The sequence below is a fragment of the Phocoena sinus genome, chromosome 7, assembly GCF_008692025.1.
Source record: "Phocoena sinus isolate mPhoSin1 chromosome 7, mPhoSin1.pri, whole genome shotgun sequence".
Lineage (NCBI taxonomy): Eukaryota > Metazoa > Chordata > Mammalia > Artiodactyla > Phocoenidae > Phocoena > Phocoena sinus.
Genome location: NC_045769.1, coordinates 879,629 through 903,739, shown reverse-complemented (window position 1 = coordinate 903,739; position 24,111 = coordinate 879,629). Strand labels below are relative to the sequence as shown.

General features: G+C 55.6%; 2 protein-coding genes across 8 annotated transcripts; both read left to right on the top strand.

The window, feature by feature from the left end:
- Window positions 1–267: 267 nt before the first annotated feature.
- Window positions 268–23,877, top strand: GPR35 (G protein-coupled receptor 35). 7 transcript variants are annotated; one of them, XM_032636710.1, is made up of 3 exons: window positions 8,606–8,660; window positions 22,598–22,900; window positions 23,096–23,877. In XM_032636710.1, exons 1-3 carry the CDS (start codon window positions 8,608–8,610, stop codon window positions 23,523–23,525), a joined length of 786 nt encoding a protein of 261 aa, XP_032492601.1. In that variant the 5' UTR covers window positions 8,606–8,607; the 3' UTR covers window positions 23,526–23,877. The 7 variants fall into 7 exon arrangements, with proteins under 7 accessions (XP_032492598.1, XP_032492601.1, XP_032492596.1 ...); XM_032636707.1 differs by lacking the exon at window positions 8,606–8,660 and adding an exon at window positions 268–373 and having other exon boundaries at window positions 22,598–23,877; XM_032636705.1 differs by having other exon boundaries at window positions 22,598–23,877.
- On the top strand, window positions 1,213–2,563 carry LOC116756410. Its single transcript, XM_032636712.1, has 2 exons — window positions 1,213–1,410; window positions 1,647–2,563. Exons 1-2 carry the CDS (start codon window positions 1,311–1,313, stop codon window positions 2,243–2,245), a joined length of 699 nt encoding a protein of 232 aa, XP_032492603.1. The 5' UTR covers window positions 1,213–1,310; the 3' UTR covers window positions 2,246–2,563.
- Window positions 23,878–24,111: the final 234 nt, after the last annotated feature.

Sequence of the window (24,111 nt, the reverse complement as noted above, 5' to 3'; positions counted from 1 at the left end):
GAACCCACACCAAGCTGAGTGCCCTGTGCTGAGCCCAGGGCTGTGTCCAGGGCCAGGCCCTGCCTGGGGTCCCTGTTCTGTGGACATGCCACTGGGGGCCTCCCTCCCATGTGCCGTGGCCCTGGATGGCCCAGAGGGGCGGGCCAGGGGCTGTGCAGGTGAGGACGCCTCCTTTCCCGGGCTTTCCCAGAAGACTTTGCCCTGAACCGTCTGCTTGAGTTTTGTGGTAAAATCACTTCCTGCTCCACGGGCAGCAGGCAGCGCCTCCTCGGTGGGAACCGAGTCCTACCCAGCCCTGAGCCTGGACCTTCTCTCTCGCCATCCTCCCTCCCTCCCTAGGCCTGGTCAGCTTGGGGGCGGCAGAGCTTCCAGGGTGAGTGTCGGGATCCTGGTGCTCTGAGAGCGATTGTCAGGGAGGGCGTCCGGCGGGGCAGGGTTCCCGAGCAGCAGGCAGGATGGGGCCGGAGTGAGCGGGCCTGGCTTTCAGATGCTCCAGGCCCTTCCTCTCTGCCCCTCCATCTCTGTGTGCCCCTCTCCATTCCTGCATATGCCTCGTTCGGTGTCCCGTTTACGCCTCTTGTAGCTTTACCTCCACTCCTAAGCAAGCCTCGTTCAGTGTCCCGTTTACGCCTCTTGCAGCGTTACTGAATTCTTTTCTTCCCTGACGTGTAACATTTAACGGAGCTTTTGCTGCCGTGTGAAGTGAAGGGAAAAGGCACTTTGCTCCTGGGGACACTGAGTTCTTATGACAACACGTGGCCCAGGACATGGCTGCTCCATCAGAGGAAGAGTCCTTTCTAGTTGAGAGGACAAGCTTTGGGGCAGGCTGGGCCCGCCCGTCCCAGGAGTGCTCGGCTCTGCGGCTCTGGGGCCTTATCTGTCTCCAGGGTTCTGGCCGCAGCCCGGGGGTGTCCAGTCTGTGCAGCGACCTTCAGGCCATTCCTTTCTGATCCCTGGCGAGTACAGGCTGCATCTGCCCAGACCGCACAGCCCCGAGTCCGGCCTGGGAGCCTGCTGACTCGGGGTCCCTGGGACCAGTGGCTGTGGAGGTTTAGTCAGGGGCACTCCTGTGCGCGATTTCCTAAGCCTCCCGCCTCCCACCCCGCTGCCCCGCCCCTTCCCCCCACCCCCACCCCGACACGCAGGGCCAGGGCCTGTCCTCAGCTGCCTGGGACTCCTGGTCCCTTCACGAATCACCCAGGAAGTGAGGCTGCAGGCTGAGGAGCCAGCACTGGCTCGGGCTGGGCTGGGGCTGCGCCATCCGGGGCCAGGCCAGGTCCCCTGCAGGTTCCGGGGCCTGGGCAGATGTGATGCCGGGGTGCCGGGGCATACGTGTGCATGTCTGTGGGCTCAGCCCTCATCCCCCAAGCCCCATGGACGGGACCGCCGGCATCTGCGATCCCTGTCCACCATCTTTTTTTTTTTTTTTTTTTTTTTTTTTTTTTGCGGTACGCGGGCCTCTCACTGTTGTGGCCTCTCTCGTTGCGGAGCACAGGCTACGGACGCGCAGGCCCAGCGGCCATGGCTCACGGGCCCAGCCGCTCCGCGGCACGCGGGATCCTCCCGGACCGGGGCACGAACCCGCATCCCCTGCATCGGCAGGCGGACTCTCAACCACTGCGCCACCAGGGAAGCCCCCTGTCCACCATCTTGCTCCCCCAGTCCCTTCATTCTGAAACCCCTCTGTGAGCACATGCAGCTCCAGGCATGCAGGCTCCTCAGGTTGGACTGTCTGCACACAGGTCACCCAGAGAGTCATGACAATGAGGTGATAGGTGACGCATGGGGGTGGCGGTGGGGCTGGGTGGTCTTCGACCAGCCTGGGGTCAGCCAGGTGCAGGGCAGGGGCTGGCGGAAGAACCGGGCACCCTCAGAGAATGGAAAGAAGCTCTCTGTGCTGCAGCGCGGGGAGTGGGCTTGGGGAACGAGGCAAGAGCTGAGGCTGGAGAAGCGTGTGAGGGTTCCGAGGCCGTTCCAGGAGCTGGGGTCTCACGTCTTGGGCAGTGGGAGCCGTGGCAGTTTCACGCAGGGCCCCATGTGTGCCTGCTTGACGTCTGTCTCTGGCTGGAGTCTCAGGAACGACTGGGGGGAGGGGACCAACCAGAAGGCTGCTGCCTTCTTGCAAGCGAGACAGGAGGGTGTTCCGGTGGGCGGGGGCCGGACGGGGGCGCTGAGGGGAGAGGGCAGTGCTGTGGTCTGCTTGGAAAGCAAAGCCCGCAGAGCGAGATGCTTGATGCTTCCTTAATAGGTTTGGTTGTGCAGATGGAGGTGAGGAGAACTGGGTGGGACCTTCCGACCCACGAGCATGGTGTAGCTATCCATTTTTGACAGTTTAATTTCTCTCAGCGATATTTTGTGGTTTTGAGCATACCTGTTTTCCATTCCTAGTTTGCTGAGAGTTTCTGTCATAAATGGGTATTGAATTTTGTAAAATGGTTTTTTTTGCACCTATTAAGAGGATTATATTCTCCTTTATTTTATTAATATAGCGAATTATATTGATGGATATTCTAATGTTAAAATAAACCTTACAATCCTGGGATACTTGTGCATGGTGGATTATTTGTTTTCTATATTGCTGGATTCAATCAGCTAAAAATATTTTATTAAGGATTTTCGTGTCTATGTTCATACATGATGTTAATCTGTAGTTTTCTTGTAATACCATCTTTGTCTAGTTTTGCTATGAGGGTAAAGCTTGTCTTTGAAAATGTGTTGGGAAGTGTCCCTCCTTATTTATTTTCAGAAAGTGTAAGATTAGCATTATTTCATCCTTAAATGTTTGATAGAATTCACCAGTGACATCATCTGGGTCAGGAGTTTTCTTTGTGGAAAGGTTTTTAATTATAAATTCAACAACTTTAATAGATGCAGGCTATTCAAATTTTATATTTCTTCTACAAATTTTGGCAAGTGGTGACTTTCAAGGAATTTGTGAATTTCAACTGAGTTGTGAAATGTCTCCTCATAAAGTTATTATAAGTTTCCTTTATTATTGTTCTAATGTCTGTAGGATCTAAATGATGTGTCCTCCTTCATTCTTGATATTAGTAATTTATGGATTTTTTTTTGAATTTTTAAATTTTATTTTATTTACTTTTTTATACAGCAGGTTCTTATTAGTTATCCATTTTATACCCATCAGTGTGTACATGTCAATCCCAATCTCCCAATTCATCCCACCATCACCCCGCCGCCACTTTCCCCCCTTGGTGTCCATACGTTTGTTCTCTACATGTGTGTCTCAATTTCTGCCCTGCAAACTGGTTCATCTGTACCATTTTTCTAGCTTCCACATATATACGTTGATATACGATATTTGCTTTTCTCTTTCTGACTTAACTCGTCTCAACAAATGACCCAATTTCATTCCTTTTTATGGCTGAGTAATCTTCCATTGTATGTATGGACCACATCTTCTTTATCCATTCGTCTGTTGATGGGCATTTAGGTTGCTTCCATGACCTGGCTATTGTAAATAGTGCTACAATGAACGTTGGGGTGCATGTGTCTTTTTGAATTATGGTTTTCTCTGGGAATATGCCCAGTAGTGGGAGTGCTGGGTCATATGGTAATTCTATTTTTAGTTTTTTAAGGAACTCCATACTGTTCTCCATAGTGGCTGTATCAATTTACATTCCCACCAACAGTGCAAGAGGGTTCCCTTTTCTCCACGCCCTCTCCAGCATTTGTTGCTTGTAGATTTTCTGATGATGCCCATTCTAACTGGTATGAGGTGATACCTCATTGTAGTTTTTTTTTTTTTCTTTCTTTCTTTCTTTTGTGGTATGCGGGCCTCTCACTGTCGTGGCCTCTCCCGTTGCGGAGCACAGGCTCTGGACGCGCAGGCTCAGCGGCCATGGCTCACAGGCGCAGCCGCTCTGCAGCATGTGGGATCTTCCTGGACCAGGGCAGGAACCCGTGTCCCCTGCATCGGCAGGCGGACTCTCAACCACTGCGCCACCAGGGAAGCCCGTTCTCATTGTAGTTTTGATTTGCATTTCTCTAATTATTAGTGATGTTGAGCAGTTTTTCATGTGCTTCTTGGCCATCTGTGTGTCTTCGTTGGAGAAATGTCTATTTAGGTCTTCTGCCCATTTTTGTATTGGGTTGTTTGTTTTTTTAATATTGAGCTGCATGAGCTGTTTATATATTTTGGAGATTAATCCTTTGTCCGTTGATTCGTTTGCAAATATCTTCTCCCACTCTGAGGGTTGTCTTTTCATCTTGTTTATGGTTTCCTTTGCTGTGCAAAAGCTTTGAAGTTTCATTAGGTCCCATTTGTTTATTTTTGTTTTTATTTCCATTACTCTAGGAGATGGATCAAAACATATCTTGCTGTGATTTATGTCAAAGAGTGTTCTTCCTATGTTTTCCTCTAAGAGTTTTATAGTGTCCGGTCTTACATTTAGGTCTCTAATCCATTTTGAGTTTATTTTTGTGTATGGTGTTAGGGAGTGTTCTAATTTCAGTCTTTTACATGTAGCTGTCCAGTTTTCCCAGCACCACTTATTGAAGAGACTGTCTTTTCTCCATTATCTATCCTTGCCTCCTTTGTCATAGATTAGTTGACCATAGGTGTGTGGGTTTACCTCTGGGCTTTCTATCCTGTTCCATTGATCTGTATTTCTGTTTTTGTGCCAGTACCATATTGTCTTGATTACTGTAGCTTTGTAGTATAGTTTGAAGTCAGGGAGTCTGATTCCTCCAGGTCGTTTTTTTCCCTCAAGACTGCTTTGGCTATTCGGGGTCTTTTGTGTCTCCATACAAATTTTAAGATTTTTTGTTCTAGTTCTGTAAAAAATGCCATTGGTAACTTGATAGGGATTGCATTGAATCTGTAGATTTCTTTGGGTAGTATAGTCATTTTCATAATATTGATTCTTCCAATCCAAGAATATGGTATATCTCTCCATCTGTTGGTATCATCTTTAATTTCTTTCATCAGTGTCTTATAGTTTTCTGCATACCGGTCTTTTGTCTCCCTAGGTAGGTTTATTCCTAGGTATTTTATTCTTTTTGTTGCAGTGGTAAATGGGAGTGTTTCCTTAATTTCTCTTTCAGATTTTTCATCATTAGTATATAGGAAAGCAAGAGATTTCTGTGCATTAATTTCGTATCCTGCAACTTTACCAAATTCATTGATTAGCTCTAGTAGTTTTCTGGTGGCATCTTTAGGAATCTCTAGGTATGGTATCATGTCATCTGCAAACAGTGACAGTTTTACTTCTTCTTTTCCAATTTGTATTCCTTTTATTTCTTTTTCTTCTTTGATTGCTGTGGCTAGGACTTCCAAAACTATGTTGAATAATAGTGGTGAGAGTGGACATCCTTGTCTTGTTCCTGATCTTAGAGGAAATGCTTTCAGATTTTCACCATTGAGAATAATGTTTGCTGTGGGTTTGCCATATATGGCCTTTATTATGTTGAGGTAAGTTCCCTCTATGCCCACTTTCTGGAGAGTTTTTATCATAAATGGGTGTTGAATTTTGTCAAAAGATTTTTCTGCATCTATTGAGATGATCATATGGTTTTTTTCTTCAATTTGTTAATATGGTGTATCACATTGACTGATTTGCATATATTGAAGAATCCTTGCATCCCTGGGATAAACCCCACTTGATCATGGTGTATGATCCTTTTAATGTGTTTTTGGATTCTGTTTGCTAGTATTTTGTTGAGGATTTTTGCATCTATATTCATCAGTGATATTGGTCTGTAGTTTTCTTTTTATGTAGTATCTTTAGTTTTGGTATCAGGGTGATGGTGGTCTCATAGGATGAGTTTGGGAGTGTTCCTTCTTCCGCAATTTTTTGGAAGAGTTTGAGAAGGGTGGGTGTTAGCTCTTCTCTAAATGTTTGATAGAATTCACCTGTAAAGCCATCTGGTCCTGGACTTTTGTTTGTTGGAAGATTTTTACTCAGTTTCAATTCCATTACTTGTGATTGTTCTGTTCATATTTTCTATTTCTTCCTGGTTCAGTCTTGGAAGTTTATACCTTTCTAAGAATTTGTCCATTTCTTCCAGGTTGTCCATTTTATTGGCATAGAGTTGCTTGTAGTAGTCTCTTAGGATGCTTTGTATTTCTGCGGTGTCTGTTGTAACTTCTCCTTTTTCATTTCTAATCTTATTGATTTGAGTCTTCTCCCTCTTTTTCTTGATGAGTCTGGCTAGTGGTTTATCAATTTTGTTTATCTTCTCAAAGAACCAGCTTTTAGTTTTATTGATCTTTGCTATTGTTTTCTTTGTTACTACTTCATTTATTTCTGCTCTGATCTTTATGACTTCTTTCCTTCTGCTAACTTTGGGTTTTGTTTGTTCTCCTTTCTCTAGTTCCTTTAGGTGTAAGGTTAGATTGTTTATTTGAGATTTTTCTTGTTTCTTGAGGTAGGCTTGTATAGCTATAAACTTCCCTCTTAGAACTGCTTTTGCTGCATCCCATAGATTTTGGATCGTCGTGTTTTCATTGTCATTTGTCTCTAGGTATTTTTTGATTTCCTCTTTGATTTCTTCAGTGATCTCTTGGTTATTTAGTAACGTATTGTTTAGCCTCCATGTGTTTGTGTTTTTTACATTTTCTTCCCTGTAATTGATTTCTAATCTCATAGCGTTGTGGTCAGAAAAGATGCTTGATGTGATTTCAATTTTCTTAAATTTACTGAGGCTTACTTGTGACCCAAGATGTGATCTATCCTGGAGAATATTCCATGCACACTTGAGAAGAAAGTGTAATCTGCTGTTTTTGGATGGAATGTCCTATAAATATTAATTAAATCTATCTGGTCTATTTTGTCATTTAAAGCTTCTGTTTCCTTGTTTATTTTCATTTTGGATGATCTGTCCATTGGTGTAAGTGAGGTGTTAAAGTCCCCCACTATTATTGTGTTACTGTTGATTTCCTGTTTTATAGCTGTTAGCAGTTGCCTTATGCATTGAGGTGCTCCTGTGTTGAGTGCATATATATTTATAATTGTTATATCTTCTTCTTGGATTGATCCCTTGATCATTATGTAGTGTCCTTCCTTGTCTCTTGTAACATTCTTTATTTTAAAGTCTATTTTATCTGATATGAGTACTGCTACTCCAGCTTTCTTTTGATTTCCATTTGCCTGGAATATCTTTTTCCATCCCCTCACTTTCAGTCTGTATGTCCCTAGGTCTGAAGTGGGTCTCCTGTAGACAGCATATATATTGGTCTTGTTTTTGTATCTATTCAGCAAGCCTGTGTCTTTTGGTTGGAGCTTTTAATCCATTCACGTTTAAGGTAATTATCCATATGTATGTTCCTATGACCATTTTCTTAATTGTTTTGGGTTTGTTTTTGTAGGTCCTTTTCTTCTCTTGTGTTTCCCACTTAGAGAAGTTCCTTTAGCATTTGTTGTAGAGCTGGTTTGGTGGTGCTGGATTCTCTTAGCTTTTGCTTGTCTGTAAAGCTTTTGATTTCTCCATCGAATCTGAATGAGATCCTTGCTGGGTAGAGTAATCTTGGTTGTAGGTTCTTCGCTTTCATCACTTTAAGTATATCATGTCACTCCCTTCCGGCTTGTAGAGTTTCTGGTGAGAAATCAGCTGTTAACCTTATGGGAGTTCCCTTGTATGTTATTTGTTGTTTTTCCCTTGCTGCTTTCAATAATTTTTCTTTGTCTTTAATTTTTGCCAGTTTGATTATTATGTGTCTTGGCGTGTTTCTCCTTGGATTTATCCTGTGTGGGATTCTCTGCGCTTCCTGGACTTGGGTGGCTATTTCCTTTCCCATGTTAGGGAAGTTTTCAACCATAATCTCTTCAAATATTTTCTTGGGTCCTTTCTCTCTCTCTTCTTCTGAGACCCCTATAATGTGAATGTTGTTGCATTTAATGTTGTCCCAGAGATCTCTTAGGCTGCCTTCATTTCTTTTCATTCTTTTTGCTTTATTCTGTTCTGCGGTAGTGAATTCCACCATTCTGTCTTCCAGGTCACTTATCCGTTCTTCTGCCGCAGTTATTCTGCTATTGATTCCTTCTAGTGTAGTTTTTATTTCAGTTATTGTATTATTCATCTGTTTGTTCTTTAATTCTTCTAGGTCTTTGTTAAACATTTCTTACATCTTCTTGATCTTTGCCTCCATCCTTTTTCCAAGGTCCTGGATCATCTTCACTATCATTATTCTGAATTCTTTTTCTGGAAGGTTGCCTATCTCCACTTCATTTAGTTGTTTTTCTGGGGTTTTATCTTGTTCCTTCATCTGGTACAAAGTCCTCTGCCTTTTCATCTTATCTTTCTGTGAGTGTGGTTTTTGTTCCACAGGCTGCAGGATTGTAGTTCTTCTTGCTTCTGCTGTCTGCCTTCTGGTGGTTGAGGCTATCTAAGAGGCTTGTGCAAGTTTCCTGCTGGGAGGGACTGGTGGTGGGTAGAGCTGGGTGTTGCTCTGGTGGGCAGAGCTCAGTAAAACTTTAATCCACTTGACTGCTGATGGGTAGGGCTGGGTCCCCTCCCTGTTGGTTGTTTGGCCTGAGGCAACCCAACACTGGAGCCTTCAGGCTCTTTGGTGGGGCTAGTGGTGGACTCTGGGAGGGCTCACGCCAGGGAGTACTTCCCAGAACTTCTGCTGCCAGTGTCCTTGTCCTCATGGTGACCCACAGCCACCCACCGCCTCTGCAGGAGACCCTCCAACATAGAAGGTAGGTCTGGTTCAGTCTCCCTTGGGGTCACTTCCCCTGGGTCCTTCCCCTGGGTCCCAATGTGCACACTACTTTGTGTGCGCCCTCCAAGAGTGGAGTCTCTGTTTCCCCCAGTCCTGTCAGAGTCCTGCAATCAAATCCCACTAGACTTCAAAGTCTGATTCTCTAGGAATTCCTCCTCCCATTGCCCTAGCCCTAGGTTTGGAAGCCTGACATGGGGCTCAGAACCTTCACTCTAGTGGGTGGACTTCTGTGGTATGTGTTCTCCAGTTTGTGAGTCAACCAACCAGAAGTTATAGGATTCGATTTTATTGGATTGCACCCCTCCTACCTTCTCATTGCGGCTTCTCCTTTGTCTTTGGATGTGGGGTATCTTTTTTGGGTGAGTTCCAGTGTCTTCCTGTCAATGACTGTTCAGCAGTTAGTTGTGATTCTGGTTTTTTCACAAGAGAGAGTAAGAGCACGTCCTTCTCCTCTGCCATCTTGATTCAGGCTCCAATACATAATCTTGTATTACGTGTGTTTTACAAAATGAGGATAAAGAGGAACACAGAGATCATCTGGCCACAGCTAGTAAGTAGCAAGTGCTGGGATTTAAAGTCAGTCTGTTTGTATCCAGTCTGAGTTCCATTGCCTCCAGCTGATCAAGGAGTGAATGATCCTTTGTCTGGATTTTTTTTTTCTTGATCAGTTTAGCCAGAGGTTTACCAGCTTCATTGATCTTTTCAAAGAACCAACTTCCATTTTATTGATTTTTCTCTGTTGTTATTTTTCTATTATATTACTTTTACCTTTTCTTATTTCCTTTCTTCTACTTACTTGGGTTTAGTTTGTTGTTGTTGTTGTTTCATAGCTTCCCAAAGTGAAATCTTAGATGAATGATTTTAGGCCTTTTCTCTTTCCCAGTATCAGCACTTAAAGCTACAAGTTTTTCTCTAAACACTGCATTAGCTTTATCTCACAAATATTGATAAGTTGTGTTTTCATATCAATTAGTTCAAAATATTTTCTGATTTCCCTTTGATTACCTATTTAACCTTGAGTTTGTTATACTTATGTTGCTTAATTTCCAAATATTTGGGCATTCTTTAGATAGCTTATATCTTTTGCTACTGATTTCTCATTTAGTTGTGTTGTATTTGAAGAACATATTCTATATGATTTAAATCCTCTTAATTGTTTTGAGACTTGCTTTCTGGCCCAGTATATAGCCTATTTTGGAGACTATTCATGTGTACTTGAAAAGAATGGTTATTCTGCTCTTGTTGGGTATGCTGCTCTGTGGACATCAGTGTGGGCAAGTCGATTGATGTTGTTCAAGTCTACTATATCCTTAATAATTTTTTTCTCAGTTACTGAGAGAGGAGTGTCAAAATAACCTATCATAAGTGTGGATTTGTCTACTTATTCTTCTGAGTTGATCCTTTTATCAATATGAAGTGTCACCTTTTTATCTCCAGTAAGAGTCCCTGTATTGAAGTCTACTTAGATACCAATACAGCCATCCCAAATTTCTTATGATTAGTGTTTTCATTTTACATCTTCTTCCATTCTTTCACTTTGCTTTCATTTTTTGCTTTTAATCTATCTGTTTGTTTAAAGTGTATATCATTTAGAGAGTATATTGTCACTTCTTGCATTTTTAATCAGTTTGATAATCTTTGCCTTTTAATTGGAGTGTTTAGACCAGTTATATTTAATGTGATTATTGATATGGTTGGGCTAGATCTACCATCTTGCTATTGTTTTCTATTTATCTCATCTATTCTTTGTCTCTTTTCCTCCCACTTTTGGATTAATTGAGTACTTTGTTTCATATTCCATTTATGTCCTCTGTTGGTTTATTTATTATGCCTCCCTGTTTTATCTTTTCAATGATTGCTATTGTGCTTACAATCTGCATACTTAACTTATCAATGACTGATTAGATGTAGGAGGGAGGGGAAATTTGTGTGTTAAGAATGACACTCAAATATCTGGCCTGGGCAACAAGAGGGATCATTCTCTGAGATGGGGAACTTTGAAGGAAGATTACAGCATGGGGGTATGATGAAGGGGCTTGATGATGTGGTCAGTTCTGGTCAAGTTACGCTTAAAGTGCTTGTTATATGTCCAAGAGAAGATGCCTTGTGGACAGTCCACGTGTGGTCCAGAGGTCTGGGCTGGAGCTGGCAGAGCGGTCAGGGGATAGGGGTGATTCTTGAATCAACAGGACTGGGTGAATCTGTATGGAGAGTGTGTGATGGGGCAAGAAAGGGCCCAGGACCAAACCCCAGCAAACCCCAAGTTAGGGACCCACATGGAGAACAACAGGGATGTGAGAGGAGAAGCCAGAGAGGAAAGAGCAAAATAAGGTGAGTGCACCACTGTCTCAGAGCCAGAAGGGCAGTGGCCCAGCAGTTAGCCTGTGCCCTGGGTCCTGCAGCCAGATCCAGACAGCATGCAAGGGGGCCTCAGAGGCCGAGGGCCTCCCCCTTACCTGTGCACAGGTACCTGGTGTGCATTAGACCTAGTTAACGTTTCATTAAAACATTTTAAAAGTAAAGAACTAGGGATAGTTCATCTCTGCCCAGTGCTGCTGGGAGATGGAACAAGGTGGTCTGCCAGGGCCTGCTGGGTCTACGACATGGCAGCCAGAGGGCCCCCTCAGGGAGGATGCCTCTATGTGCTGACCATGGTGGGTCCCAAATCCCAGTGGCGGAGCAAGGAGGGGTTGGGAGAAGCAGACACTGTGCGCGCAGACATCTTTTGGGAGAACGTGTGGGCCTGAGGTACTGTACTGCCGTCTAGCCAGGCTCTGCAGAGGGCTGGGCCCCCAGGGGAGGCAAGCAGTCAGCCAGACCCAGGCCAGGCTTCTCCGGGGGGGAAGTGCAGCGGGGGGAGCGTCACAGCACCATGGCCGACAAGGGGCCCATCCTCTCGGCCGGCAGCGCTTCCCTGGGGACGGGTCTCTCGAGTTGTGTCGTGCTCTGTCCTGCTCCGGAAGCTGCTCTTGCAGCCAGCCGCCCGCCCCCCCCGGGGCACGTTCCCCACGCCCCACCCCTCTACTGGCCGCTCATCTAAACAGGAGCAGCCCCAGCAGCTTTCCACAGCCCTGCAGTCTGACCAATCTGCCCCAGTACTGACTTCCTGGAAGTGCAGCCCCACCACATGGGGCTGTGCAGACTGACTCTGACCTCAAGCAGGAGACCAGCTGCTTGGCTCAGGGGCTGCCAGAGGGCACTCAGCAGATAGTGGGGGGAAACGAACAGCTGGTAGATGGGGTGGCAGGCCTGCTGCAAGGGGCCCAGGACGGGCAGGTGGGGGAGGTAAGGGCAGAGGTTGGAGGCCCAGGTGAGGGTGAACAGGTGCGAGGGTGGGGCCCCTGAATCCGCCCCGAACTGCTGTGGTGTGTGCACACACATACACGTGTGTGTGTACATATGTGTGTATGCGTGTATCCGTGCCTGTGCCTGCGTCTGTGTCTGTGTACGTGTGTGTGCACGTCTGTGTACACGCACGTGTATGTACATACCTGTGCATAGGTGGGCAGGGTGCTTGTTAAGTTGGGCTCGCCCCAGACAGACTGGCTGAAAGCAGCCTGAGCTAAAGGCCGGCTGCCCTTAGGGGAGGGGGGAAGGGGAAACCCCTCATAGAGAGACAGGAGCCTTTCAAGGGAGACGCGCCCCCTCCTGCTCTGAATCCAGCTGCTGACTTTAAGGCAAGGATGATGTGTGCTGGGCACACACTTGGGTTGCTCTCTGCCCATTGGACTCCCCAGCCCGAGGTCGCCGCCGGGAGCAGGGCCTGGGAGCTGCTGTTGGGCAGTGGGGGCCCCTGCAGGGGACTGGCCACCTGGTGAGGAAGGAGGGCGGAGAGTGGGCAGGGGATGCCTGGGTGGGGTGGCGTGGGCCAGGATGGCCATCTCTGCTGGGAAGGGAAGCCCGAGACCAGGTGGGGTGTTGGCGCTGGAGGGCCGCCCGGGGACGTGGAGTCCCAGGGGGGGCTGTCACGGGGCCAGCAGCTGCCTTCCAGGCAGAGAAACCCCAGGCAGAGAAAGGGGAAGGAGACCCTGGAGCAGGCAGGAACCTGCGGTTGGAGCAGCGCCACGGCCCATCCACCGACCCTGCAGGAGGGGTCCCGGGGTTCAGGGCAGGTGACGGAGCGGGCGGCCTGGGAGCCACCCCAGAGGAGGCCTGATGGGCCGTCAGGCGCCCCTGCCCTCAGCCAGCTGGGAGAGGACTGGACATCCCTGGCTTGGCCTCTGTTGGGCACCAAGGGGTCCCAGGGTGAAGGGAGCACGGGGGTAGGAAGGGGATGCAGAGCATAGGAGGGCAGAGGCGGGGTCTGTCTGGGGGCACCAGGGGTTTACGAGGGGGACTGGGTGGGGGAGCTTGCAGTGAGAGAGTAGCGGCGCCGGGATGGCCGGATGCCAGGGATGCCCGCCCCAGGGCACCAGAGTGCGTGCCCTGGACCCATGGCCTCTGTCCGCCGGGCCCCTGGCCTGTGCGGCGGTCACAGACAGAGGGACATTCCAGAGCCTGGAGAGCATCTGCAGCGCTGGCCGTCTGGCCCGAGGACCACAGGCTCTGCCCCGGATGTGCCTGCTCGTTCCTGGAAACAGGGCAGCCATCCCTGGGCCGCTCAGAGCCGGCCCCCCGTGGGCTCCCTGGCCGGGTGGGGAGCGGATGGCAGTGGAGGCCAGAGGCCGAGGGCAGGCAGGCGGCATGGCCGCCACGTCCTCCCTGGTGTTTCCAAGCCCAGTGCTCTCCCTCTCTGGCTGCGTCCCACTGACTCCACCGTTTGAGGGGGAAACACGAGCTCGTGCGGGTGACACAGTGGGCGTCCAAAGGCGGCCCGTGGGAGCTGGCCTCCCTGTCCCCTGTCTGCAGCACAGCCAGGCCCTGAGGGCGGCTGCCAGGGCTCTGGCACCCCCTGCCCTCCTGCCCACACCCTTTCCCGCTCAGCCACATTTGCTGAGTGGGTGAACAAATGAGCGAATGGGGGGGCAGGGTGAGCAGGGCGGGTCACAGAGGCCACGTAGCGGCTTTGTGGAAGGACAGAGGTGGCAGCCGCAGGGGCAGGGGCTGGAGGCCTTCCGCGGGAGGGCCCCTGCTGGCCGTGGTGGCATCTGCCGCTGAGCCAGGCGGGGCTGGCGGGCAGGAGGTGGGGTCTAGGAGGGAGGCGGGTGGCTTTCCCCGCCCCTCAACCCACTCCTGTGGTGCCGTCCCCTCTCCGCCCGGCCAGCGGGCAATGCACGGAGATGAGTCATGGGTCGTGCCCGAGGCCCGGCGCGGGCGGCCGGGTGAGCGCCAGGCTTGGCACAGAGCAAGTCTTGGGTTGAGGGCACCTTGGGCCGAAGAGCTGGACTCGGGCAGGCAGCCCCTCCCGTTCCACGTGCCCTTGCTGACCGGCCACCTCATCTGCCCACCTAACGCAGACCCTTCCCCAGCCATGCACCTGTGTCTCTATTTTTATAAACTTTTTATTACGGGAAGCTCAACTATATATCAAGGTAGGGAGTCTAGTACAGAGAACCCCAGGTCTCCTGCCCCATGAGGATCAACTCCCCGGCTCCTGTCCAATTCCAGCCACTGTGTCACCCCAGCCAGTGACACTTGAGTGCGCTTCCAGCAGACAGGAGGCCAGCCAAGGTGCCATGAAGGCGCCCGAGGACAGAGGGCTGATTCCTGGCCTCGTCCCCTTGCTGGCCGATTCCCAACGTCCAGTCACAGAAGGATGCCTTCCCCAGGTGGCGGGCAGTTGGGCCTGCGAGGCCCCATCTGGCCGTGCCTCTGGTCTGTGGATCCCACCGCCGGGTCCCCTGAGGGGTTGTGAGGCTGTGGGCAGAGCCGGGGGCCTGGGCTCATCCATTGCCCCTGAGAGAGAGAAAGAGAGAGAGAGACCGACCAACCTGCAGGGAGACAAAGGGAGTGAGGCTGGGAAGAGCCTGGCCGGGGGGTGGGGGGCAGACCCAGCAGAGAAGGGCTCCTAGAGGCCGGCGGCTGCTGGGTGAGGGGACGGGGGGACGGTGCCGGAGAGGAGGGGGCGAGGGGGCAGCCCAGACCGGAAGGGTCTGTCCCCTGCCTCTCCCGGCCTTCCTCTGGGGAGCTGAGGCTGGTCTGGTGGCTCAGGGGGGACCCAGGGCCCAGGGCCTGCGGGGGAGAAGCAACCCGCCCAGTGCGAACAGGGCTGGCAGCGGTTCAGGGTGCGGGGGGAGTGTTGAGCGGGAGCTCGAGTGGCTGACGTGAGGACCCGGGACAAGGCTGAAGGGACTGCGAGGAAGAGCGGGCGGCCCAGGGCAGGGCTGCCGGCCAGCGGGAGGAGGGCAAGGGGGATCCTCTTCCTCCCCCGAGCCGTGTCCCCATCGCCCGCAGTTTCCTGAGGGGTGTGCCCCCATCCTCCTCCACTCCCCGCGTGGCGTCCTGCAGTCACCCCCGCCTTGCCCCACTACGGCGGCAGCAGGGGCAGCCTGACAGGGCCCCCAGGCTGGCTTTTGGCCAAACCAGCGGGAGGCGGGAGGGATGTTTCCCAGGCCTGGTTTCTGAGAAGAGGGGAACAGAAAGTGCCCGCAGTGACAGAAGTCCACGCCTCCTCTCTCAGCTTCGCAGGGATGCCAGGCCCAAGGCTGAGCCCAGGGCCCACGGGCCCACGGGTCCACGCCATCCCGGCCAGGCGCCTGGGCCAGGGTGAGGCAAGTGAGGCCTCGGCCTCGGCACATCTACGAGGCCCCGCAGGAGTCAGTAATCAAGATAAACTGTCCTTCGGTGCAATATTTCAATACATCAGAGATAATGCAGAATCCACGAGAACGGAGAGTCAGCGTGTACTGGATTAAAGGCAGGGTGGTGGGACCGGCATTCCTTTGCCTCAGGCCGAGAGGCGGGATGGAAGACCTGCCTCCACGGCCCCGTCAGGCTCTGGAGGTGCCAGCTGCGCGGGGTCCCCCTCCGCCTGCGCCAACGGCCACATCTCCCTGCGGGCAGTCCAGCTGCCCCGTCCGCCCAGCTGTGCTGGGGATTGTGCGAGAGAGGTTGTGGCTCATCTCCAGCCTTCCGTCCCGGTGCCGAGGCAGGCATCGCGCTTCCATCTTCCAGGAAGCCCCTCCCCCTCTCCTCTCCTCCCACCTCCCAGGTCCAGCTCCAGGGCCTCCTCCTTCAAGAAGCCTCCAGGTCCTGACCTGCCCTCTGTGAAGCCTCGCGATATGACTGCACGCTGCCCCCGTGCTGGGTACGCCCACCTGGCCCATGGCCCCCCGCCCCCGCCCCCCGCCAGCCATGTCCAGCACGTTTGCCCACGCGTGGGGCGGCGAGGGTGGGCACAGAAGAGGGGCAGACCGTAGTGTAGAGTGAGGTCGGAGTGGACACAGAGTGTATGTAGCCTGGGGAGGACAGCCTGGGTGGGTCAAGGCCCTTGGCCAGGGGCCACACTGCCCGGCTCAGGACACCCCACCTGGGTGTCCTCAGGGTCCTTCGTCCTCTTTCTCGGCCAGGGTCCTGAATCCCCCACTCTCAGGGCTTTGTCCCCTCCTTGACCCTGACGGCATGGGCCTCGCTGCCACCCGAGGTGAGGAAGCTGGGGCCCCGGAAGCAGTGAGGTTCCCGGTGGCGGTGCGGTAGGGGCCCTGGGCCACGTCCAGAGCCTACGCTGGAGTGACTCCGCCTCCGGGGGGCACTTCCCTCAAAGGGAGGCTCACCTAGATAGGGTAGTGATGCATATCTCCCAGCTGCAGCTGTTGCCAGCAGCCTTTTTGTCTCAAACCCCAAACGTTCGGAGGGGTGGGGGGCCGGGAGGAAGGGGCAGGAGAGACCCTCCTTCAGACATGCGCCTGGACCGCCACCACCCACGGGCCTGCCACGTGGGCTCCCTAGCAGGTGCAAAGCCGGAGAGGAGGGTGCTGGGACGAGGCGCGGGGGGCTCTGTCTGAGCCTGAGCACCGAGGCTCTGGGGGCTCCATGGTGGGTGCCAGCAGCGGGGTCCTTCCCAGTCCTTCTCTGGGGAGGGTCCTTTATGGTTTTGAGACCAGCCGGCAGTGAGAATGGGCCAGGCCTCTCGGAGCCCAGGGGATCCAGTGGGACTTGAGGAAAGGACCCGGCCCTCCCCTGAGCAGCCCCAGCTCCCTCCACTGGGAGGGAGCTAGCCGAAGGGCCAGTAGAGGGAAGGGTCGTGGGGCAGGGAGGTGGGGAGAGACGCTCCATCCCACTCCAGGCCGACAGGGTTCTGAGCCTGCGGCCACTCCTGTTTACAGTGCCCCGCTATGGGCCAAGAATCTGCTTGTTCCTTGGCGCTGGCCACCCGGTTGGATTCTCCGGTTGGGGCCCCTGCTGACCGGTGAACGGGATTTGTTGAGGCCCTACTATGCGCGAGAGTGGGTGGGGTCCCAGAACAAGGACACAGTAGACATTCAGGGGAAGCCCTGTGGAGGACGCCAGGCAGGGTGGGGGTCTAGGGCGGGGCCGGGGGAGGAGGCTGGGGAGACTGGGGGTCGGGGGACGGGCAGAGAGCAGGCAAGGCAAGGGAGGAGCCCACGGCAGGACCCTCAGGCCTGGGTCTGGAGGGTGGAGCCCGGGCCCTCCTCGGGCCTCTGGGCAGGGTCTCTGCAGGCTTAGGAGGCCTGGGCCAGCCACTCCCCTTCTCGGGCCTCAGGTTCCGCCTGTGGAGATGGGCAGGGCTGGGGTCGGAGCTCTCCCAGCCCCTGGCAGTCTGTGCAGAGAGAGGTGCTGAGGCCAGGTGCTGCGGGACCCAAGCGGAGGGCTGCGTAGCCCGGAGGTGGACTCTGCAGGGGCCGGGGGTAGCCCTTTGAGCAGGGTGTCCCAGCCCTGAGCTCAGAGTGGGGAGAAGAGAACGCCCCGGGAGGGCCTGGCGGAGCGGGGGAGGAGAACACTCTAGACCAGGGGAAGGGACGGTCTGGAAAGAAGGCCCCTCAGGAGGTGGGTGTGACGAGGTGCAGCTGGTGGAGGGGAGGGACGAGCCTGCGGCTGGAGCAGAGCTGCAGGAAGCTCCCGTGTGTCCGCGGTCACCCCGTCAGCGTCAGCGTGGGTGTGGTGCGTGCGAAGGTTCAGGGCCTTCCCGCCAGCGTGCCGGGGTGAGGTGCAGGCACCGACCGCAGCCACGGGGCTCAGCCCTGGGAAAGGCTCAGCGCCATCCAGAGAGGCCAGAGACGATGGGAGAGAGGATGCCTCCGCGCCGCCGGTGGTCTGGACTCGCTAGCTCGGGCCGTCTCCAGAGCGGGTGCTGTCTTAGCAAGCACACCGCTCCTCTGGAGGTGTTGACACAGGCGGCTCCTTGCACCCCACTTCCTCTCCCAGAAACTTCCCCAGGCAGCCCTGGGGTCGGGCTGGTGCAGGTGGTGGGGAGCCATGTCACCCCAACTGTGCTGTCATCAGCCTGCCCACCGCCTGCCGGCTTGAAGGAGGCGTACGGTCAGGGGGACCGGCTCACCTCAGCCCTGCTTCCCCACCACCCCCTACAGGTAGCACCTGCGTAGGCTTCGGGGGCTCAGTGCCAGCAGGCCAGTGCCCCTGGGGCCAGGGGTCTCAGAGCGGAATGAGGGCTGGGATGGGGTCTCAGCAGGTGGGGGCTGGCATGGGGGTCTCAGCAGGTGGGGGCGGGGATGGGGTCTCAGCAGGTGGGGGCTGGGATGGGGTCTCTCTCAGCAGGTGGGGGCTGGGATGGGGTCTCAGCAGGTGGGGGCTGGCATGGGGGTCTCAGCAGGTGGGGGCTGGCATGGGGTCTCAGCAGGTGGGGGCTGGGATGGGGTCTCAGCAGGTGGGGGCTGGGATGGGGTCTCAGCAGGTGGGGGCTGGCATGGGGTCTCAGCAGGTGGGGGCTGGGATGGGGTCTCAGCAGGTGGGGGCTGGCATGGGGGTCTCAGCAGGTGGGGGCTGGGATGGGGTCTCAGCAGGTGGGGGCTGGGATGGGGTCTCAGCAGGTGGGGGCTGGGATGGGGTCTCAGCAGGTGGGGGCTGGGATGGGGTCTCAGCAGGTGGGGGCTGGGATGGGGTCTCTCTCAGCAGGTGGGGGCTGGGATGGGGTCTCAGCAGGTGGGGGCTGGGATGGGGTCTCAGCAGGTGGGGGCTGGGATGGGATCTCAGCAGGTGGGGGCTGGGATGGGGTCTCAGCAGGTGGGGGCTGGGATGGGGTCTCTCTCAGCAGGTGGGGGCTGGGATGGGGTCTCTCTCAGCAGGTGGGGGCTGGGATGGGGTCTCAGCAGGTGGGGGCTGGGATGGGGTCTCAGCAGGTGGGGGCTGGGATGGGGTCTCAGCAGGTGGGGGCTGGGATGGGGTCTCAGCAGGTGGGGGCTGGGATGGGATCTCAGCAGGTGGGGGCTGGGATGGGGTCTCAGCAGGTGGGGGCTGGGATGGGGTCTCTCTCAGCAGGTGGGGGCTGGGATGGGGTCTCTCTCAGCAGGTGGGGGCTGGGATGGGGTCTCAGCAGGTGGGGGCTGGGATGGGGTCTCAGCAGGTGGGGGCTGGGATGGGGTCTCTCTCAGCAGGTGGGGGCTGGGATGGGGTCTCTCTCAGCAGGTGGGGGCTGGGATGGGGTCTCTCTCAGCAGGTGGGGGCTGGGATGGGGTCTCAGCAGGTGGGGGCTGGGATGGGGTTTTGCACCTCAGCAGAGTGTCCTGATGGGGGAGATCCGCGGGAGGTGGTGGTCTAGAAAGGGGGCATGAGCGTGGACAGCAGTGCAGAGGAACTTAGGGTGTCTCCCAGGGCCTGGACTGCCACCTCATTCAAGTCTCTGAAATGTATCCGTGGGTTGAGACAAGCATCTGAAGCTGGAAGAGGAGGTATCTGAGTGGGGTTTTCCTAGCACAGTGAGCGCTGCTTTGTGAAACTCATCCTGGATCCTGGGCTATTTCTAAAGTGGGGTCCCAGCTCCAGAGGTCGCTATGGTGCCCAGGCAACAGGGGTCTGTGCCCACTCTCTGCCCCAGATCCCATTCAGGGAGTCTGCGGGGTTCCTTGGGGGGCCAGCGGGAGGGCTGGCGGGAGGCTTGGACCTCCCAAACATGCAGACTCATCTCCAGGTGACAGCAAAGGTATTTCAGCGCATAATCAGAGGGTGACTTCCCACGTCTTGCAGGGGAAGCCGACTGATCTCACTGTCACCCCTGGAGCAGGAAGCGACACCTCTGAGGTCCTCCTACCCCTCGGGCCAGCCTCCCCCAGCAGGAACTGGCAGAGGGCCCCTGACAGCCGAGCACCCTGAGCACCGGCCGTGCTGCAAGGGGCCGTAGCCGCCGCGGGGCCATGGCTGCACAGTGTCTGTTGGAGGTGACAGGTCTGTACATCCAAGCAGGAGGCCAGCTGGGGCCCCTGTTCTCCACAGAGGGCCCCACGCCCTCGCCTGGCACAGGCAGGGGCCTCAACTGGCTGCCATGCCTTCTGGGGACCCCATGCTATTTGAGCTGGACCTTGGGACTTGACTCCCCAAACTTTTTTCACCCTAAAGGACAGAGATGAGGTGCCACGAACAAGGCATTTCCTCAAGTCTCGTGTGCACCTTGAGACTCTTGCAAAGTTGGTGTCCTTCTCCCTGACGGTTAGTTTGTTTTATTATAAAAGGGAAAATTGAAAGACTGCAGTTAGATTTTTTAACTTTCCTGCACAAAATATTGGGCCACACTGAGGCTACACTGAAAGTTATATGCCCCGGGGTGTGTGGACCGGGGCCCAGACCCTAGGCAGCCGTCTGAGTGGAGGGCATCAAGGGAGGGGACAGGCCTGCCTCCTCTTCTCCCGCCCAGGCAGTGCCCTGGGCTGTGGGTGATCCAGAAGAGACAGCAGCCATCCACTGGTGCGGCACCACTGGCCCGAGTAGTGAGGGGTAGGCCCTGGACCCAGCTCGGGTGGGGAGATGGCACGGAGGACCCCCTGTGGCAGCTGGGCCTGCAGAATCAGGGGACATTCCCAGTAGGCTCCGAGGGTTCTGGGCTGGGGGTGCCACACACAGCTGGCCTGGCTGCGGCCAGCAGGGCAGGCGGACAGGAAGGGAGGATCCCAGCAGTTGTTCCAGTGGGTTCCGGGGTCTGAGGAGACTGCCTGCATGGGTCTGGGGGTCACAGAACCTGTGCAGAGTGGCGTGTCGCTCAGAACAGGGAGAGAACAAGCAGAACCCTGCAAAGACGAGGAGAGAAGCTCCTTAGGGGCTGTAGAGATTTCACACACAGCGAAAGGGCCCATGGAAACGTAACTGCTGGCAAATGTGCAATTATAATTCAGCAGAGATGGAATGGGGGCAACTGGTGGAAGACTTCTGCTCTGGCTACGGTCTGTGCTCCTGCCTCCCTAGTGGCCTGTGGCCTGGAGGCTCCCAAGGGGCCGTGGCTGAGGAAGTGGGCGCCCCCATGCCAGACACCAGTGAACCCGACACTGCAGCCGCGGGCTCTGGAATACTCTTCCCTTCCTGTGTGGGGAGGGGGCCGGTGGAGCAGAACACACCAACCTGGCTGCGGGCCCTCCCCTGAGTGGACTGAACCCCCTTCCCTACCTCACCTAAAGGTCAGCGAGCCCCCAACAGGGCCTGTGCCCATGGGGGAAGGAAGGCCACTCCCGCCCCACCCCTCCAGGCCCTTCCAGCCAGAGAAACAAAGGTGGGGGGATGGGAGGGGGTCTGGTGGGCGTGCGCCACTCACGCATGTGTGCTCCGTGGTCCTGCACGTTTGACACCAGCACCCCCGGGTGCTGACCGGCTCAGGGTGAAGCCAGAGCCTGACCTTTGCACCATCTGCCCCGGCCCTGAATGTCAGAGCGCTGACCCCGCCCACCTCCACCCTGGTGAGCTGATCCCAGCAGCCCCAGGCTGTGTCACGGAGCACGCGGAGCACGTCCAGGGGAGCGAGAGGCACGGAGGGTGAGGCCACGTGCATGCTTCTGATGACAGGGTGTACGACGCCCAGGGCCACCCTAAGGTCGGCTCTGAGCCACGGGTCTGCACCCGGAGGAGCAGGGCTGCCCTCATGGCCCTGGCTGTAGGGAGCTCAAGGGGACTCCTGACCCCAGGGTGGCCTCAGGCCAATCTAAGTGGGACCTCAGGGCAGAGAGCTGGGGAGGGTCTCGGAGGGAGGGAGGGAGGGAGGCTGGCGCCTGGGGTGGCCCCAGCCACTGTGCCCTCAGGAAGAGGATAAAGCACTGGTAGGAGGGAGGAGGGAGGGAAGGAGGGAGGAGGGAGGGAAGGAGGGAGGGAGGGAGGAGGGAGGGGGAGGGAGGGAGGAGGGAGGAGGGGGGAGGGAGGAGGGAGGGGGAGGAGGGGGAGGAGGAGGGGGGAGGGAGGAGGGAGGGAGTTCTGGAGTTTTCTGGAGAGCTGGTTGACTGAGCCACGGACCCTGCTGTCCTGAACCTCAGCAGCCAGGAAAGGCCAGGTGGGGCAGGTGCCGGCCCGGCCCGCCGAGGTGCAGGTGTGGGTCAGACTCAGGCACCACCTGCAGCTGGGTTTGCCGAGCGGGTGGGAGGCGGCAGTAGGCGGCCCTGGGCTTTGTCCTTGGCCTGTCTCGGAGTCGCCTCTGAGCGTCCCCCCACGCTGTGAGAATGGTACTGGGTCTGGGGCGAGGCTGGCCCCCCTGGCCCCCCCATCCCAAGAGCGGGCAGAGTTGGGGTGGCTGGGACTGGAGGTGGACAGTGGGCTCCCGATTTCCTCTCTGCCCAGCGGCATGCAGGTCCCTGCAGACGGGGCTCGGGAGAGGGGAGGGGAGCTGGGTCCAGCCCTGGGTCTGCTCACCGTGCACCTTGGGCCCGCGGGCCTCTGAAGGCCTTGGTTTCCCCACCCATCCAGCAGGTGGGGGGCGGCCTGGAGGGTGCCTCAGAGCTCCTTTTGATTTCTTCTTTGGGAAGGTGAACCGGGGTCTCCTGACTGCGGGGTGGGCGCTCACCGCCTGCATCCCTGGCCGGAGGTGGGCGGGCCCGGGCTCCCCTCGCGGCCTGCGGCCTGCGTGCCTCACACCCTGCTCCCCTCCTGCAGCCCCAGGACCATGAACAACAGTACCTGCGGCTGCAGGGAGCTCCCCGGGCCCCAGGCGGCCAGGTACATCTTCTTCATCTACACGGGCTGGCTCCTGGTGCTGGGTCTGCTGTTCAACGGCCTGGCACTGTGGGTGCTGTGCTGCCGTCTGCTGTGCTGGACGGAGACCCGCGTCTACATGGCCAACCTGGCCGTGGCTGACTTCTGCCTGCTCTGCGCCCTGCCCTTCTTTCTGCACTTCCTGAAGAGCAGCACAGACTCGCCACTCTGCCAGCTGTCCCAGGGCATCTACCTGGCCAACAGGTACATGAGCATCAGCCTGGTCATGGCCATCGCCGTGGACCGCTACGTGGCCGTGCGGCACCCACTGCGAGCCCGCAGGCTCCGCTCCCCACGCCAGGCCGTGGCCGTGTGCGCCGTGCTCTGGGTGCTGGTACTGGGCTCCCTGGTGCTTCGCTGGTTCCTGGATATGCAGGACGGCGGCTTCTGCTTCTCCAGCTGCTCCGGGCAGAAATCCTACACCGTGGTCTTCTCGCTGCTGGGCTTCTACCTGCCGCTGGCCGTGCTGGTCTTCTGCTCTCTGCAGGTGGTGACCACCCTGGCCCAGACGCCAGCCGCCGACGCAGGCCAGGCGGAAGCCACCCGGAAGGCCTCCCGCATGGTCCTGGCGAACCTGGCCGTGTTCGTGGTCTGCTTCCTGCCCTTCCACGTGGTGCTGGCTGTGCGCACAGCCATGGGCCTGCACACCTGTGCCATCCATCTTGCCCTCCAGATCACTAGCAGACTCTCGGACGCCAACTGCTGTCTGGACGCCATCTGCTACTACTTCGTGGCCAAGGAGTTCCAGGAAGCATCTGCGCTGACCGCCCGCCCCACCAGAGCCAAGGCCCACAAAAGCCAGGACTCCCTGTGTGTGACCTTGGCCTAGGAGGTGGGCCACGGGCTCCTGGGCGGTGCTGCTGAGGCGGGGACCTGTGAGCAGCGACAAGGAGCTCCGGGATCGGGCTGGGGGCACTCTCACGAGGCCCAGGTGGGCAGAACAACCCAGGCATGGAGCGTGGGGAGGAGACACCCCTAGCCCTGGGGCCGAAGAGGGGCAGGGAAGACGGAAGGAGGATGAGGCCTGAGCGAGGCCAACGCCAGGGGCCCTGGGTGGGGCTGCACCCGGAGCCTGGTACCTCTGGGGTGCTGGGGGGTGGGGCCTCCTGGGTGCTGTGAAGCTCTGATGGCTAGCTTTCTGCTGCTGCCCCACAGGGGCCGGAATAAAGCTCTCAACCAAGGCTCTGTGTGTGCCACCCCCCCTCACATGGCGGGAGGTAGGGGCCTGGGGGCATCTTCCCAGGTAACTTTCTAGAGCTTTCCCCGTGGGGGCTCTCCTCGGGCCTTGCCACCTGCTTCCCACCCCTGCCCACACTCCACATCCGTCTGGCAGTTCCTGGAGGGTCCACGCTGGCCACCCTGGAGGGCTGGCTCTCATCTGCCTTGCCAGGCCCAGGCCCGGGCCGTGCCGAGTG

Excerpts from the sequence above, each read along its gene's own strand:
- LOC116756410 (XM_032636712.1), top strand. The coding sequence starts at position 1,311 with ATGCCGGGGTGCCGGGGCATACGTGTGCATGTCTGTGGGCTCAGCCCT. Across the intron at positions 1,411-1,646 it reads CATCTGCGATCCCTGTCCAC|CATCTTGCTCCCCCAGTCCC; the intron begins CATCTTTTTTTT and ends CCCCCTGTCCAC.
- GPR35 (XM_032636705.1), top strand. The coding sequence starts at position 8,608 with ATGGTGACCCACAGCCACCCACCGCCTCTGCAGGAGACCCTCCAACAT. Across the intron at positions 8,661-22,597 it reads GAGACCCTCCAACATAGAAG|CCCCAGGACCATGAACAACA; the intron begins GTAGGTCTGGTT and ends CCCCTCCTGCAG.